Source organism: Drosophila takahashii, chromosome 3L, assembly GCF_030179915.1.
Source record: "Drosophila takahashii strain IR98-3 E-12201 chromosome 3L, DtakHiC1v2, whole genome shotgun sequence".
Taxonomy (NCBI): Eukaryota; Metazoa; Arthropoda; class Insecta; order Diptera; family Drosophilidae; genus Drosophila; species Drosophila takahashii.
The window spans coordinates 34615899-34630819 of record NC_091680.1 but is presented as its reverse complement, the minus strand read 5'-3'; the positions used below and the strand labels follow the sequence as shown (position 1 = coordinate 34630819).

Here is a 14921-nt window from a genome sequence, read left to right as displayed (position 1 = left end):
GAACTGCACTCGGCAGACTGAATGAAAAATTAAGAGTGTTAGTATACCTACATAAAATAATTTTTACTAAAGAACCTTCCTACTAGAGCCCTGCACGAGTATACTCGAAATGCCCTTTGACTTAAATTTCAGGAAAACAGTTCGAGTAAATCAGCTCACAGAAATTTTCGGATCAAGTAGCTCAGCTCAAAAATTTTTACGTTGAGCTGTTTGTTTGATCGAAAAAAAGCAAGTATAGTAGCTTATAGATCATGTTTAGTACATCAAGTATCCGAACATACCTAATAAAGGTTATCTGGGAACAGGGGTGAAAAATGTTATGTAAGAACAGAGCCAAAAAATGTTATGAAGGATAAAAGCTGAAAAATTAAATTCTTGTTCTGTAGGTACACATCAATACCATTATCTTCCTTAAAATAATTTTATACAGGCCTGTTCCAGTTTTCACTCGGAAGTGAATTTATTAACATTATCAGATTTCCCTTTAACAGAACTAAATTTCCCTTTCTTGCTAAGGACATTTTATAAAATTTCCCATTGGTCCCTGTGCAGTTTTGAAAAGTTCCCGACAGAATAGTATTAAAAAGCAGTGTGGGAAACTAGCTGACTTGTCAAATTTTTTTATAAACAATTCAGGAGTTAGTCTATAAAAATGTTTTTACACGTTTTGGCAAACAATGAATTGAGAAGGAGACAGTTGTTAAGCACAATTCGCAACAGACGGCAATTAAGGAACAATTCTGATATTTTTAACCTTCCCGATCGGCAGTAAGTTAGCATTAATTAAAAATTGCAAGTATCGAAAGCTAAAATAAGATTTGCAGATTTATACAATCTTACCGGGTCGACAAGGAATTGTTCAAAATTCTTGTAGGCGAAGTCGGACCCTACCTAGAAAACCCCTTAATTTCCCATGTTACCCAGGTTGCGGCCGTTCTTCGGTTCCTAGCAACCGGGTCGTATCAACTGGGGGTGGCGAAGGATCACGATGTCAATATTGGAAGGAGCACATTTTCCAAAATTTTGCACAAAGTGGTGGGAGCGTTGGAGTGCTTGTGCACTGAAAACATTTCCACCCAACAAACGCCGGTTGAGATAGATCAATCCAAGGACTACTTTTTTGAAAAATTTGCATTTCCAAATGTAATTGCGTGTGTGGATGGAACGCACGTTATAAAGCCAGTTAAGGACTCATCATTATATTTGAATCGTAAAGGCTACTTCAGCATAAATGCAATGGTGGTAAGTTTGTATAAAGAAACTATTAAATATGTGCATTGACTAGCGATTCGTATTTCTTTTAGGTATGCAACTATAATATGGAGATATTAGCAATAGATGCTACACATCCAGGATCATGTCACGATTCCTTTATTTGGAACAACAGTAGAACAAGAGAATTTTTCTCTACAACCAGTGGTTTCTTTGTATTAGCAGATTCAGGATATGCGTTGGAACCGTTTGTGCTAACACCTTATCGTAGTCCGCAAAATGAAAGTATGCAGCATGTATTCAATTTAAAGCACGCAGCAGCTCGGAATATTGTTGAGAGGACTATTGGTCTACTAAAAAGTAGATTTAGATGGCTTCAAGGAACATTGCAGTACGATCCACAATTTGTGTGCAAAATTATTAATGTTTGCTGTTTATTACACAATCTTTGCCGACGACGGAATGCGTATATGCCAGAGTTTGAAGAGGATAATGACGAATACCCCAACCAGAACGAGGAGGAATCTAACCTCCAAGAGAGTTTGGGGAATTCTGCTGAAATTCGTGACGGAATTGCTGCAAGCTTTTTGTAATTTAATATGTTTAAGTATCCATTAAATAAAGGTTATTAGTTTAAAATCATTTATTTTAAATTATTAAATTTAATTGAGGTCACATCGCTTCATTGCGGAAAGGCACTGTATTCAATCTAGAGTATTACTTAAATCTACTTAATCTAATTCTTATCACCTAGTAGCTTTGTTAGCACTTCTAGTTTTTGTGCTTCAATGGTCTTAAGTTCTTGCAGATGTTGAGCCATCATCTCTGTCTGCATCTTCATAGTGGCGGCCATCGATTCCATAGACTCTACCACTCTTTCCATTAGAGCATTCTGGGTGGCGCAAACCTCTTCCAAGGACTTCGTTTGACCCACTCTAGTCCTCTTCGGAGTTTGGTCAATTGCTGCACTGGTGTTGGCTGGGCGCTTGATAGTTTTATCCCCCTCCGCCTTAATATCGGAACTGGGGGGACCAAAGGATCTGGCTTCTTCAATGCCGTTCACCATTTGGTAGATCCCACAAATTGCGGCCACAGATCCCTCCACATCCGATACTGTCACCTGGTTGAAGGGACCCCCACCGGTAGCAGTCGACTCCTTTCGGTTGTGAGCCAATTTCTTTTTAATCGCTCCCTTCCAATCGCACCATGCCTTTAAATATATGAAGTTGAATGAGAATAAGTTTATAGAAATGTATATTAGTTTGAAAATGTAAGCCAACCTTCTTCCATCCGGAGACATCCTTAACAGGCGGTCCTGCTGGGTTCAACTCTGCGGCTAGTGCGCTCCATTTAGCATCTACAGCCACCCTGTCGCCCTTAACGAATCCCCTCGCTATGTCCACGTTTTCTCCCATGAACTTAAGGAAGATTTCGTCCTGGACAGTATTTTTATGCTTCCGCCTAGCAAAGATTACTTGAAATAAATGAAATTTTGGGCGTTTTAGTTACTTACATGTTGTTTGCTAAACTTTGTATCAGGCCAGTTGTTTTTTTTGGTAGCACTTTTGTTTTCAAATAGTGTTGCAAACTGCTAAAGCATACAGAGATGCCAAAGTCGAAAAACAAAATCCCTATCAAATGTCCCCGTTCAAATTTTACATCAAATATTGTGGTATTCCGAGCCAAAACACTTATTTCGTTAATTAGGATAAATTATCTTTCTTATAAAAGAACCACGAACCTTATCGGATAAGTTTAGAAAAAGTCCCAACGAAATACATACCTATATCCATACCGTGACAACTCTAGGCCATTTTTCCCAAATCCGAGCGGAATTTAGAACAAGGGAGGCGGATTTGCATTCATTGTCAAGGCTAGAATTTACCGGGTTTTAAGGTGCAACCACAAAATAATTATTAATAAGTCATATATGCAAATAACTTCGATTCCGATGATGCAATTAGGAACATAAAACATCAAGGAATAGCATAAAAATATTATATATATATAATATAAAAATATTATATTAAGCTATCGCGAAGTATATTTAAAGAATTAATTTTTATACTGCCGAATTTAAATCCGCCTGTCATATGCTTCGCGGAAAGTTTCCGTGTGAATTTTTCGGAAGTTAACAGAGTAACAACAGAGGGAAATTCGATTCCGTGCAGTTCTTTCGGAAGTGAGTCTTGGAACAGGTCTGGGAAATTCGAATCCGTGTGAAACTTTCGGAAGTGAAAACTAGAACAGGGCCGATATTCTCTCGCATATTCGTTACATTGAGCCATACTATACTTTCGCTTTTCCGCGAATTCTTAAGGTAATGAAAATGCAACATATGTTTTGTTGAAGACTGGTCGTGGGTAAAGTATTAGAAAAGTTATCCTCGATGGACCGCGATATCTTGAGAATGGAAAGGCATTGTTGGGTTCGATAGTTCTTGTAACCGAAATTTCAAGGTTCTTAAGATCCATTGAGGATCATATTTTCGCGATTTATGACCACCACGTCTATCCATAAAAGAATATTACACTATCTTCGGCAATACTATACATTAGCGGACTCACCCCCGAAATTCGCGAAAAAATTATCCTCGATGGACCGCGATTTCTTAAGAATTTATGTGCAAAAAGAACTTGGCGGTCGGCCATGGTTCTCTTGTAATTGAATTTCAAAGTTCCCGGGTTTGCTATAAAAAACAAGTATGCTTTTCAAACGTTTGCTATAAAAATCATATATGTATATATGATCCCTTTTCCTTTTTTGTCAAAATAGGACTATTTTAAAATTCCAAACATCTGAGTAATTGGTATTAGAGGGAAGTAGTCCTCACAACCGCGTAAAAATGATCCTCGATGGACAGCGATTTCTTAAGAACTCTCATAACCATGGATGACCACATGTGTATTTTTATTATGATAATCAGAACAAATCGCGGTCCAAGGAGGATTATATATTTTAACCTTTCTTTTAGTCTTTTCCACCCAAAACCAAACTTAAAGATTTAATTTGTTTTTCTGAGCGACACAACAAACCTTTAGCTAAAACTACTTGTTTGATACAGAACAAGAAAAAGTGCGCCGCAGGAGAAAAAAATTTAAGAAAAAATCGCGCGATTTTTTCTTACATTTTTTTCGCCCTCGGCGCAGTCTTTCTTTTACTTTCTTTTTTAAATGCTCTACTTTCAAATACTTCCTATTCGGGAATACTTCAGCAGAGAGATTTCTAGGCCATAAAACAATATCAATCATTTAAACAATATATTAATTTTATAGGAACTCATTAAAAAGTAATTACTTTGATTGAAAATATGAGAAAAGCACCCTTGTTTTTTATAGCAAAACCGGAAACTTTGAAATTAAATTACAAAAGAACCATGGCCGACCGCCAAGTTCTTTTTGCATGTAAATTCTTAAGAAATTGCGGTCCATCGAGGATAATTTTTTTCGCGAATTTCGGGGGTGAGTCCGCTTATGTATAGTATTACCCTATCTTCACCTAAAGAATTTAACATTAAAGGGTAAACGATATATTTGTTCTCTTATTATAAATTAATTATTAACCGGAAATATTTGACACTAGACCCTGTAAGCTGTTCGAGCTGTTCGAGTTGTCCGAGTAATATGAGCTGTTTGACTTGTTTGTTTTGTTGTTGTGAGCTGTTTGAACTGATCTGTTTTAAAGGTATCCGTTAGGAACCTGAGCTTGTTTGGAGCTGTTACTTGCTTACTTGATAATCCCATGAGCTATGATTCGAAAGTCACAAACAAACAAACAAGCTCTAGCTCAGAGCTGTTTACAAGTCTACTCGTGCAGGGCTCTACTAGCTACCTCTTTGAAACGCTTAGATTTTCCAATTCGCGTAGAGCAATTACAATTATTCAAATAAGGCATAGATCCCTGCTTTCTGACCGGCAATTCTTTATTTATGCAATCAGGTCATGGAACCAATTACCAAACTTTATAATAAAAAAAATAGTGCAGCGCAGTTTAAGGCAAAATTAATTTCTCATCTCCAAGCAGCTAACATGACGTAAAATAAACAAAGCGACCCTAGCTTTAGATTTAATATAAGTATAATTAAAATTTGTGAATTAGAGTTAAGTCAAAATTACTGACACAAAATTAACTTGTCCTGTGTGATTAGGGCATTAAATTATAAGTATTACACTTGTAGCGTTAGGAAGAACTAAATAAATAAATAAATAAATCATTGACGTTTTTTTAAATGTTATGCCAAATTTTTTTTTTTCTAATTTTTAGGTTTACGAATTTTTAGTTTTCTTTTTTTAACTTACATCAAATATATTCTCATAAATATTGATTAATTTAGAATCCAGCAGATGCAGACGATGAATATAATTAGCCCAATTATTTAATTACCGATTGGATTCCAGATTCAGCGTGCCTATTATTTAAATTTTGTTTTTAAGTTGTCAAAAATCAAAACGCCTACTTCCTACAAAGTTACAATGAATTTTCTTATATTTTTTTGAATATTCCTATGGGAGCCTTAAGATATAGTGGTCCGATCCGGCTCGCTCCGACATATGTACTACCTGCAATAGAAAGAAGACTTTCGGGAAAGTTTCATCGCGATAGCTTTAAAACTGAGAGACTAATTCGCATAGAAACGGACAGACGGACATGACTAGATAGACTCGGCTCAAGAATATATATACTTTATGTGGTCGGAAACGTCTCCTTCACTGCGTTGCAAACATCTGACTGAAATTATAATACCCTCTGCAAGGGTATAAAAATATTTTGGGGACATATGGCATATCAACAGAAAGGTATTCAAGCGTAGATTTTAAAGATATAAATTAAACCAATGCACCCCTCAGTTCAAGAGTTATTTCAATTCAATTTTTATTATAAAAGTTGGGAAAGTTGTTGATTTTTATAATAAAAATTGAAACGTAAGAGTTATTTGTCAACTTTTATAATAACAAGAGAGAACGCTATAGTCGGCTGCCCCGACTATCAGATACCCGTTACTCAGCTAAAGGGAGTGCGAAGGAGATGGAGATAAAAAACTTAGGGTAATAGTCTAGAAGAGGGGCCTGTGCCCCAAAAATCGCGAAAAAATTACCCTCGATGGGCCGCGATGTCTTAAGAATTTACGTGCAGAAGATTATCGGCGGAAATGCATGGTTCTCTTGTAATTGCATTTCAAAGTTGCGTGTTTTGCTATAAAAACAAAGTAGCATTTTCTAGGGTTTTGAGGTGTTTTGTGACATTTTGCTATAAAAAAACATATGGGCTCTCCGTTTGCTCTCAAAATAATAGGCGTTCGAAAAAAACTCGACAAAAATGTGAAATTCTTTTTATAGCAAACCAGACCCCACAACCGTGAATTAAATATCCTCGATAGACCGTGATTCTTTAAGAGCTGGAGCGACCATGGATGGCCAACATATACAATTTTAAAATGAATCTTAAGAATTAACTATCCTAGGTGGACAGTGATTCCTTAAGAACTCGAATGACTATGAATTACCAACATATGCGTATCTTATAAAATTATTATGAAAGTAAATGACGATTTAGCGTCGCTTGTGAACGGTTGTGTTTACCTGTGCTCTGAGTTTTTGATTTATTTTTGTGATTTTTTCGCAAGTGTTTTGTGTTTAGCTTACTAACAAAGTTTGCCTAACAATCGCGTTAGTGTTTTAAATAGATCTCCCTGTTTAACGGGTATGTGGTTTTAGTTATTTTAACAATTTCCATTAGATTTGTTTAATATCTTGGCTTTGTTGGTGTTATTTTGCACTCTCTAAATTTGCTCTTGTATTCTCTCTCTCTATTCCGCTCTATTATAACTGTAATTTCGCTCTCTCGGAACCTGCCAAATTTCTTGTAGACTCTTGGGTGCTTTTCTCATAGTCTCTCTCTCTCGCTTTACATTGCAACTGTTCGTTCGTTTTGTTGTTGGTGCCCCACAAGCCACGCTCAGTCGATTGAACACTTTTTCTCTCGCGCTCTCTTGCTCTCGACTTAATTCGCGATCTCGCGCTCTTATACTTTTGTGTTTTGTGTTTTTTGCGGTTTTGGAATTTGATCCCAGTGCCAAATTTACTCGAGGTATATTTTTCACATTTTATTTTCTATTTCTTTGAATAATCTTTTTTTCCTATAAAATGGCCCTTATCTGTATAAAGAAAAGTTGTGCTCTTCCGATGTCAACCAAAGATTCTTTTATTATCTGCTGGCTCTGCGATTCGGTCATGCACGTCAAATGTGCAGGATTTACTGGCAGAGTTAAAGACTTCATTGAAATGCGTACCGGTCTCATGTGGGCATGTGAGTCCTGCAAGGAAATGACAGTCGAAATGAGCAGCTTTATGAGGCAGACTCGAGACGGACTATTAAACCTTTCACGAGTTTTCACACAGCTCAATGACGGGTTCAACTCAGTTTGCGACCAATTTAATAATAAGAAATTATTATTAACCGAGTCGCCTAAACGGAAAAAAGCCAGCTCAGGGGCGGTTAATAAGACCGTGAAACAAAACAAAACATTGAACTCGGTAGCTGCAGCAGTTCCGGTCGGCACAGGGGTAAGCGAGCCACCTGTGCCTATGGTAACAGCCAGTTCCGGAGGTGACCCTGTTTCTGGATGCCAACCTGAGCCACAGAAGTCGGTGCTGACCGTAGATACTGTAGGAACCGCTTCTGGGTCCCAGCCGAGTGAGGTTCAGACTGCTGCTGGGGGGCGTAAGAAACTTTCAGTTGTTCCACATAGGAAGCAATTGTTTGTTTCTAGATTTACCCCGGATACCAAATCTGAGGATGTTATGGAATTCATACGTGAAAAATTCCCATCCGAGGACATTGAAGTTGAACAATTTCGATTTTCGTACGCCCGTAGGATATCTTCTTTTAAAATATTTGCTCCGCCTGATGTGTTTAATGTACTACTTTCTGAAAGCTTTTGGCTTAATGATGATTTGGTAATAAAAGAATTTGTTCCCAATAAACCGAGAACAAATAACAGGCCTCCCACTGTGCCTAATAATCGGCTTTCCACTGTGCCTAATAATAGGCCTTCCACTGTGCCAAAAAAACTAACAGGTTTATTTTTGGCTTATCAAAATGTTAGAGGACTAAATATGAAGCTACCAAAGCTTTATGCTGACTCCTCTGCATTTACTGAAGATATTTTGGCTTTTACGGAGACTTGGCTGAAACCAGAGATATCTGCATTTACTGAAGATATTTTGGCTTTTACGGAGACTTGGCTGAAACCAGAGATATCTGACTCTGAAGTTTTGTCAATGAACTTTAACACCTACAGGACCGATCGCTTGCCGCGTAGGGGGGGTGGTGTTCTGATTGCCGTTACCTCTAGTTTAACATCGGAGAGGCTTAACATTCATATCCCTAACGATATTGAATTTGTTAGTGTCAAAGTTTCCATTCAATCCTTATCTATTTTTGTAACCTGCTCTTATATTCCTCCTGGCTCTGATTTAATAATTTATGAGCACCGTCTGTCTGCTATTAAATCTGTTCTATCCTTTCTTTCCAACAGAGACCTTTTGATTGTTTTGGGTGACTTTAATCTCCCAAATATCTCTTGGTCTCTTCCCACTGACTCACTTGTCGCTACTCCTTTATCCGCCCATGATTTTGTGGATGGCCTTTTAGAATTATCGTTACAGCAAGTAAGCTTTATACGAAATTCATTAAATAGACAATTAGATCTTGTCTTTGTTTTAGATCCGCATGAAGTCACTGTATCTAGAATTGACGCACTTGTTGTACCTGAAGACCAATATCATCCAACTTTGGAATTGACAATTGGCCTCCCCTGTACTGATACCCTTTCTCCTTTAGTTCCCCAAACTAAAAGGAGATGCTTTCGTAAATGTGACTATAATAAACTAAACTACATGATTTCTCAATATAATTGGACTGATTTGTACAATTGCATGGATATTGACAGTGCAATTGAACTTTTCTATAGCGTTTTAAACACTTTTTTTGACGAATGCGTGCCTGACAGTCTTCCTCCGAAGCTGAACAGGCCTCCTTGGTTTAACAATGAGCTTCAAAGACTTAAAAATCTTAAATCCAACACTTATAAAAAGTATAAAAAAACGGGAAAGCCATCTGATTTTGCGAAATATGATTTTAAAAAATCGTTCAGATTTTAATGTTCTCAACAGTCATTGCTATTCCATGTATTTAAATCGATGTAAATTCGAGTTTTCAAATGATCCGAAGCAGTTTTATAACTTCGTTAATGCCAAGCGTAAGTCTTCGGCATTGCCTTCATCGGTACGTTTAAACTCAAAAGAGGCATCGTCGGATTCTGAAATTGCGGATTTATTTGCCGAGTTTTTCCAAACTACTTATAGTTCGGCTGCTTGGTCAAACCCTACCTACCCTAACCACTTAAATAGGGCTAATTGTATTTTTACCCCTGTAATTACCGAAAGTTCTCTTTTAAAGGATTTAGCAACAACAACGCCAACGTATTCTCCCGGTCCTGATGGACTCCCTGGGAGTGTGCTTAAGTTTTGTGCTTCAACCATTTGTAAACCGATTCTTAAACTTTTTCATTTGTCTATTTCATCATCAGTTTTTCCAACTATCTGGAAGGACTCTTTCATTATTCCACTCCACAAAAAGGGTGCGAAGGCGGATGCCCAGAATTATAGAGGCATTTCTAAATTGTCGGCAATTCCTAAAGCATTTGAATGTATTATAACTTCTCATTTGCAGCATTTATGTTCCTCGCTAATATCACCGTGTCAGCATGGTTTTGTTAAGCGAAGATCGACCACCACCAACCTTCTTGAACTATCATCTATTGTAATAAATGGATATAAGAATAACATGCAGACTGACGTTATATATACAGATTTTAGTAAGGCCTTTGACTCTGTTAACCACTCTCTCCTTTTATTCAAATTTTATCAGCTTGGGTTCCCATGTAATCTATTAACTTGGATTTCAAGTTACTTGAATGGTAGGACTCAGAGGGTTATATTTAAGAGCGCTGTTTCTAAAATGATCAACGTGACATCTGGAGTTCCTCAAGGTAGTCATTTAGGCCCTTTGCTGTTTACTTTGTTTATTAACGATCTTCCATCTATCGTAGCTCATTCTCGTGTACTAATGTACGCTGACGATGTTAAGCTTTGTCTATCATATAAAGATGTAGGGTCAGGTTTCAACTTACAGTGAGATATTGATTCTTTTCAGGGATGGTGTGAGTACAACCTTTTAAATTTGAACTGCCTTAAATGCAACGTTATGACTTTTTATAGGGGCACTCCTACGTTTGTTAGTTATTCTCTTAAAAATACACCACTCGTCCGTATATATTCAATTAACGATTTAGGTGTTCTTCTCGACCCAAAACTTAAATTTGATTGCCACATAATGGCCACTGTCAATAAAGCTATGAGTGTTTTTGGGTTTATAAAGCGTTGGTCAAAGGAATTTGATGACCCTTATACAACCAGATTATTATTTACCTCCCTTGTCCGTCCCATTTTGGAATATTGTTCTTCAGTTTGGAGTCCACAATAAAATAAATAAAAATTTCTTCTTTTTGCCCTTCGTAGTTTGAACTGGGATCAAAACGTAAGGCTACCTTCCTACCAGAGTAGATTACTATTGCTTAATTTACCTACACTTGAAAACCGTAGAATAATGCTTGGTACTATTTTTATGCAAAATCTTATAAGAGGTGATATTGATTCCGTAGAACTGGTAAACCGTTTAACTTTTAATGTTCCCGTTAGACTAACACGAAATTATTACCCTCTTAATTTGCCTCGATGTACATCAAATTTTACTCTGCATGAGCCTTTTCGTGTTCTATGTAAAAATTATAACAATCTTTATCATTTAATTTGCACTTCTACATCTATCCCCGTATTAAAAACTAAAATTTTATCTCATTTGCTTCAATCTTAGTTGTAGTATTTGGTTTCATGTCTTTTCCTCGCGAACTCGCATTTTTGCCCTAATTGATAAAGGGTCCCGCGCGTAACAAGCACGTGCTTGGTATCGTTGGGCCACTTGTTTGTACTGCTCGTAGTGCATCAACGTCCATCATAAATTTCAAGAAATCGCGGTTCAAGGAATTCAATAAATGCGCCGCAGCCAAAAAATATTTGTTATTATTATTATTATTATTATTATTATTTATTTATCTTCCTAGCGCTAAAGTTAACAATTTAACTTAAAAATAAAGCACTAGTCACAAAACAAAGTTTACAATCTTACAGAAAGTTTTGCAGAATTACTTAAACATATTTTCAAGTTTTGATTATTATACGTAGTACAATTTTGAATTCTTATCTATAGTTAGTTATTGGATTTATAATTAGTTGTGTGTGGTTGTGGGTGTGGGTTAGTTATTTTTTAACATTAATAATAATTCTTTCCGAAACTGTCTAGCACTTTTTATATTCTTTAAACTGTGTGGTAAATTATTCCAAAGTTTAACAGCCCATGCAAAGAAGTGATTTTCACTTGAGGAAAAGTTGATTCTTGTGGGAATTATATTATTCGTTCTGGCTGATTGTGCAAAGTTGAGAAACAAAAACAAGTAATTCGGTTCCTTGGTCGTGACTATTTTGTGAAGGAGAATCAGTGTCCTAAATTCAACTAATGTGGAAAAGTCTAGTCCAAAGATTTGTTTAGCATGACTTGAAATTGAATCGTGTGGTTTAATATTGAAAATAAATCTTCCTATATTGTTGTATGCTACGGTTAACTTATTCCTACTTATTGAGTCACATTTTCCAAATATTTCAATGCAGTATAATAATGAAGGGATTATAATCGACTTTGCTAATACCATTTTACTATGGGATGGTAAAATACTCTGGATCAGTTTTAATTGACGTAGTTGACAATACGTCTTACCAACTATATAGTTAATATAATTGGACCACGAAAGAGTGCTGTTGAACACAATTCCGAGGTTGTTAGCTCGATTTACGTATTCAATCTCATCAGTATCAATCTTTAGCCTTTGCAATGGTGCGTTTATTTCCTTTTTAAAAATTATCAAACATTTGCATTTATTTGAAGACCGTTATTCATAGCCCAATTGCTAACTTGTTTAAGTTCACTATTACTGACATCAATACATTCAGATATACGGCTATACGGACGACTCACATACATTTGCATATCGTCAGCATACATCTGGACTTCACAATTAGACCAGACATTTGGAAGATCGTTCACATATATCGCAAACAGTAATGGTCCAAGGACCGACCCTTGGGGGACACCACGCTTAGTAAATAAAAAGTCGGAGGTCTCAGACTCCGTTACAACACATTGGGATCGGCCCATTAGGTATGTTCTTACCAAGCTTGTAGCTGGGTTTGAAAAATTATATAGTTTTTCTAACTTAGTACACAGAATAAAATGAGCGACAGTGTCGAAAGCCTTGCTATAGTCTAGCAGTGTTATAGTCTAGTCACACTGTGTGGGGTAACCTATCGAGTGAGCCATAACCCGATTACTCCAAAAAAGTGTTTCCACTTGGTTAACTCCAAATATCGAGTAATGACATCTAGTGTTTGTTGTTTGTGTTGTTCATTTGACTAGGGATGGACCTTCAACGATAGGAAACAAATACAAAATATACCGAAATATACAAAAAAAAAAACTCAGAAATACCAAAGACCCTAAAAGCAGGGATCACACGTAAGAATTACTTTTTTAAAAAAATTGACAAATAAGTCTTATTTTTGGTAATAGTCTAGAAGAGCGGCCTGAGCACCAAAAACCGCGAAAAAATTACCCTCGATGGACCGCGATTTCTTAGGAATTTACGTGCAGAAGATTATTTGCGGAAATGCATTGTTCTCTTGTAATTGCATTTCAAAGTTGCGTGTTTTGCTATAAAAACAAAGTAGGATTTTGTAGGATTTTGAGGTGTTTTGTGTCATTTTGCTATAAAAAACATATGGGCTTTCCGTTTGTTGTCAAAATAATAAGCGTTCGAAAAAATTCGACAAAAATGTGAAATTGTTTTTATAGCATGCCAGACCCCACAACCGCGAATTAATATCCTCGATGGACCGTGATTCCTTAAGAGCTTGGGCGACCATGGATGACCAACATATACATTTTTAAGATGTGTCTTAAGAAATCGCAATCGGAGGAGGATCAACCTTAGTCTTTATCAGTACCTCCTTATACTTGTAACTTATTTGTAATAGTAAATAAAATGCTATATAAAACTATGGTTAATGATTGGACAGTAAATATTTATTTATAAAAAATGCTGGTTAGTGGTACAGATTAAGCCTATTCTTTTTCATTGTCCGTATCGGTGGATTCCTGAAATTTAAGATAGTTAATTGTTAGTATTTAAAAAGAGATGGGAAATGCTAAAAAAGCGCCGGAGGCAAAAAAATTAAAAAAAAAAATCGCGCGATTTTTTTTTTTTAATTTTTTTGCCTCCGGCGCTTTTTTAGCATTTCCCATCTCTTTTTAAATACTAACATCGCGTTCAGGATTAAACAATTCGCCCATTGCTGAGAAAATTGCAATTATACTTGCGCCGGCCAATTTTGGTTTCGTCAATTTCGACGGTTAAACCGTCTCCACCTATTATTTGTTTTGCGTTCTTCTTCGTCCAGCTAAGATAAATTTCCCGAAGAAAATTACTCCAATCAACCACCGTCTGTTGGGACCAGCCTAGTTCTTCCCGAAGGAATGAGATTGTTGAACCCTTCATCTCCCAAACCACAAAATTACAGGCCTGTTCAATGCCAACGTGGGACTTGCTGAAGAATGTCCGTTTGATGGCGGATTCCTTACAAATATAATTTAAAGCAATATTTTTTTTAAATTAAACAATTGTTACCTTAAAGGAGCATTGAACTTTTCTTAATTTTCGTTTCTGTTGATGATTACTTATCATCCTGCGGCACCTCCAAAATGGCGTACTAATCGGTCTCTTCGCATTGAAAGACAATGTTGCGGGCTTACTGCAGTTGGGACAGTCCTTGCTCTTTAGAACAACTCCATGTCTCTGCAGAAATGCAAACACTTCTTCTTCGTCCATGGCAAGAAAGTCTTTATAAGAAATAGTGCACCCGTTGCAGGAATCCATAGTAAACAAAAATCAAAAGTGCCATTTCTGATTAAGCAACAAAAGCCTACTTGTTTTTTATAGCAAACCCATAAATTCCTAGAAAATGCTACATTGTTTTTATAGCAAAATGACACAAAACACCTCAAAATCCTACTTTGTTTTTATAGCAAAACACGCAACTTTGAAATGCAATTACAAGAGAACCATGCATTTCCGCAAATAATCTTCTGCACGTAAATTCCTAAGAAATCGCGGTCCATCGAGGGTAATTTTTTCGCGGTTTTTGGTGCTCAGGCCGCTCTTCTAGACTATTACCTTATTTTTCAATTTTTATTATAAAAGTTGACAAATAACTCTTATGCTTCAATTTTGTTGATTTTTATAATAAAAATTGAAGCATAAGAGTTATTTGTCAACTTTTATAATAAAATAAAGATTGAATTGAAATAACTCTTGAACTGTGGGGTACATTGGTTTAAAATTTATATATGTATAATCTACGCTTTAATACCTTTCTGTTGATATGCCATATGTCCCCAACATATTTTTTATAATAATAATATTTTGTACATCATCGAAAATATAATATAATATAATATATATAAAAAATAATATATATATA

The 14921-nt window shown here is 36.2% G+C and overlaps 2 protein-coding genes and 1 long non-coding RNA gene across 4 annotated transcripts; 1 reads left to right on the top strand and 2 right to left on the bottom strand.

Annotated features, from left to right (window-relative positions):
- The first annotated feature begins 637 nt into the window (after nucleotides 1-637).
- Nucleotides 638-1851, top strand: LOC138912981 (putative nuclease HARBI1). Of its 2 annotated transcripts, none has more exons than XM_070215040.1 (3): nucleotides 638-768; nucleotides 825-1242; nucleotides 1305-1851. In XM_070215040.1, exons 1-3 carry the CDS (start codon nucleotides 653-655, stop codon nucleotides 1803-1805), a joined length of 1035 nt encoding a protein of 344 aa, XP_070071141.1. In that variant the 5' UTR covers nucleotides 638-652; the 3' UTR covers nucleotides 1806-1851. The 2 variants fall into 2 exon arrangements, 1 of the variants encoding a protein (XP_070071141.1); XR_011418534.1 differs by having other exon boundaries at nucleotides 710-768; nucleotides 875-1242.
- Nucleotides 1852-1888: 37 nt separating this feature from the next.
- LOC108054225 (uncharacterized) lies at nucleotides 1889-3151 on the bottom strand. Its single transcript, XM_044392545.2, has 3 exons — nucleotides 2996-3151; nucleotides 2493-2686; nucleotides 1889-2422 (listed from the first exon to the last, which is right to left on the bottom strand). Exons 1-3 carry the CDS (start codon nucleotides 3003-3005, stop codon nucleotides 1949-1951), a joined length of 678 nt encoding a protein of 225 aa, XP_044248480.1. The 5' UTR covers nucleotides 3006-3151; the 3' UTR covers nucleotides 1889-1948.
- Nucleotides 3152-13376: 10225 nt separating this feature from the next.
- Nucleotides 13377-14593, bottom strand: LOC138912995 (uncharacterized). The gene is made up of 3 exons (XR_011418556.1): nucleotides 14069-14593; nucleotides 13705-14017; nucleotides 13377-13539 (listed from the first exon to the last, which is right to left on the bottom strand). It is a non-coding gene; the product is annotated as an uncharacterized lncRNA (long non-coding RNA).
- Nucleotides 14594-14921: the final 328 nt, after the last annotated feature.

Bases quoted from the DNA above. Each gene is read 5' to 3' on its own strand.
- LOC108054225 (XM_044392545.2), bottom strand. The intron at 2,423-2,492 runs GTTGGCTTACAT...ATATATTTAAAG, and splicing joins ATGTCTCCGGATGGAAGAAG to GCATGGTGCGATTGGAAGGG.
- LOC138912981 (XM_070215040.1), top strand. From the start codon at position 653: ATGTTTTTACACGTTTTGGCAAACAATGAATTGAGAAGGAGACAGTTG. The intron at 769-824 runs GTAAGTTAGCAT...TAAGATTTGCAG, and splicing joins TTTAACCTTCCCGATCGGCA to ATTTATACAATCTTACCGGG. The intron at 1,243-1,304 runs GTAAGTTTGTAT...TATTTCTTTTAG, and splicing joins TCAGCATAAATGCAATGGTG to GTATGCAACTATAATATGGA.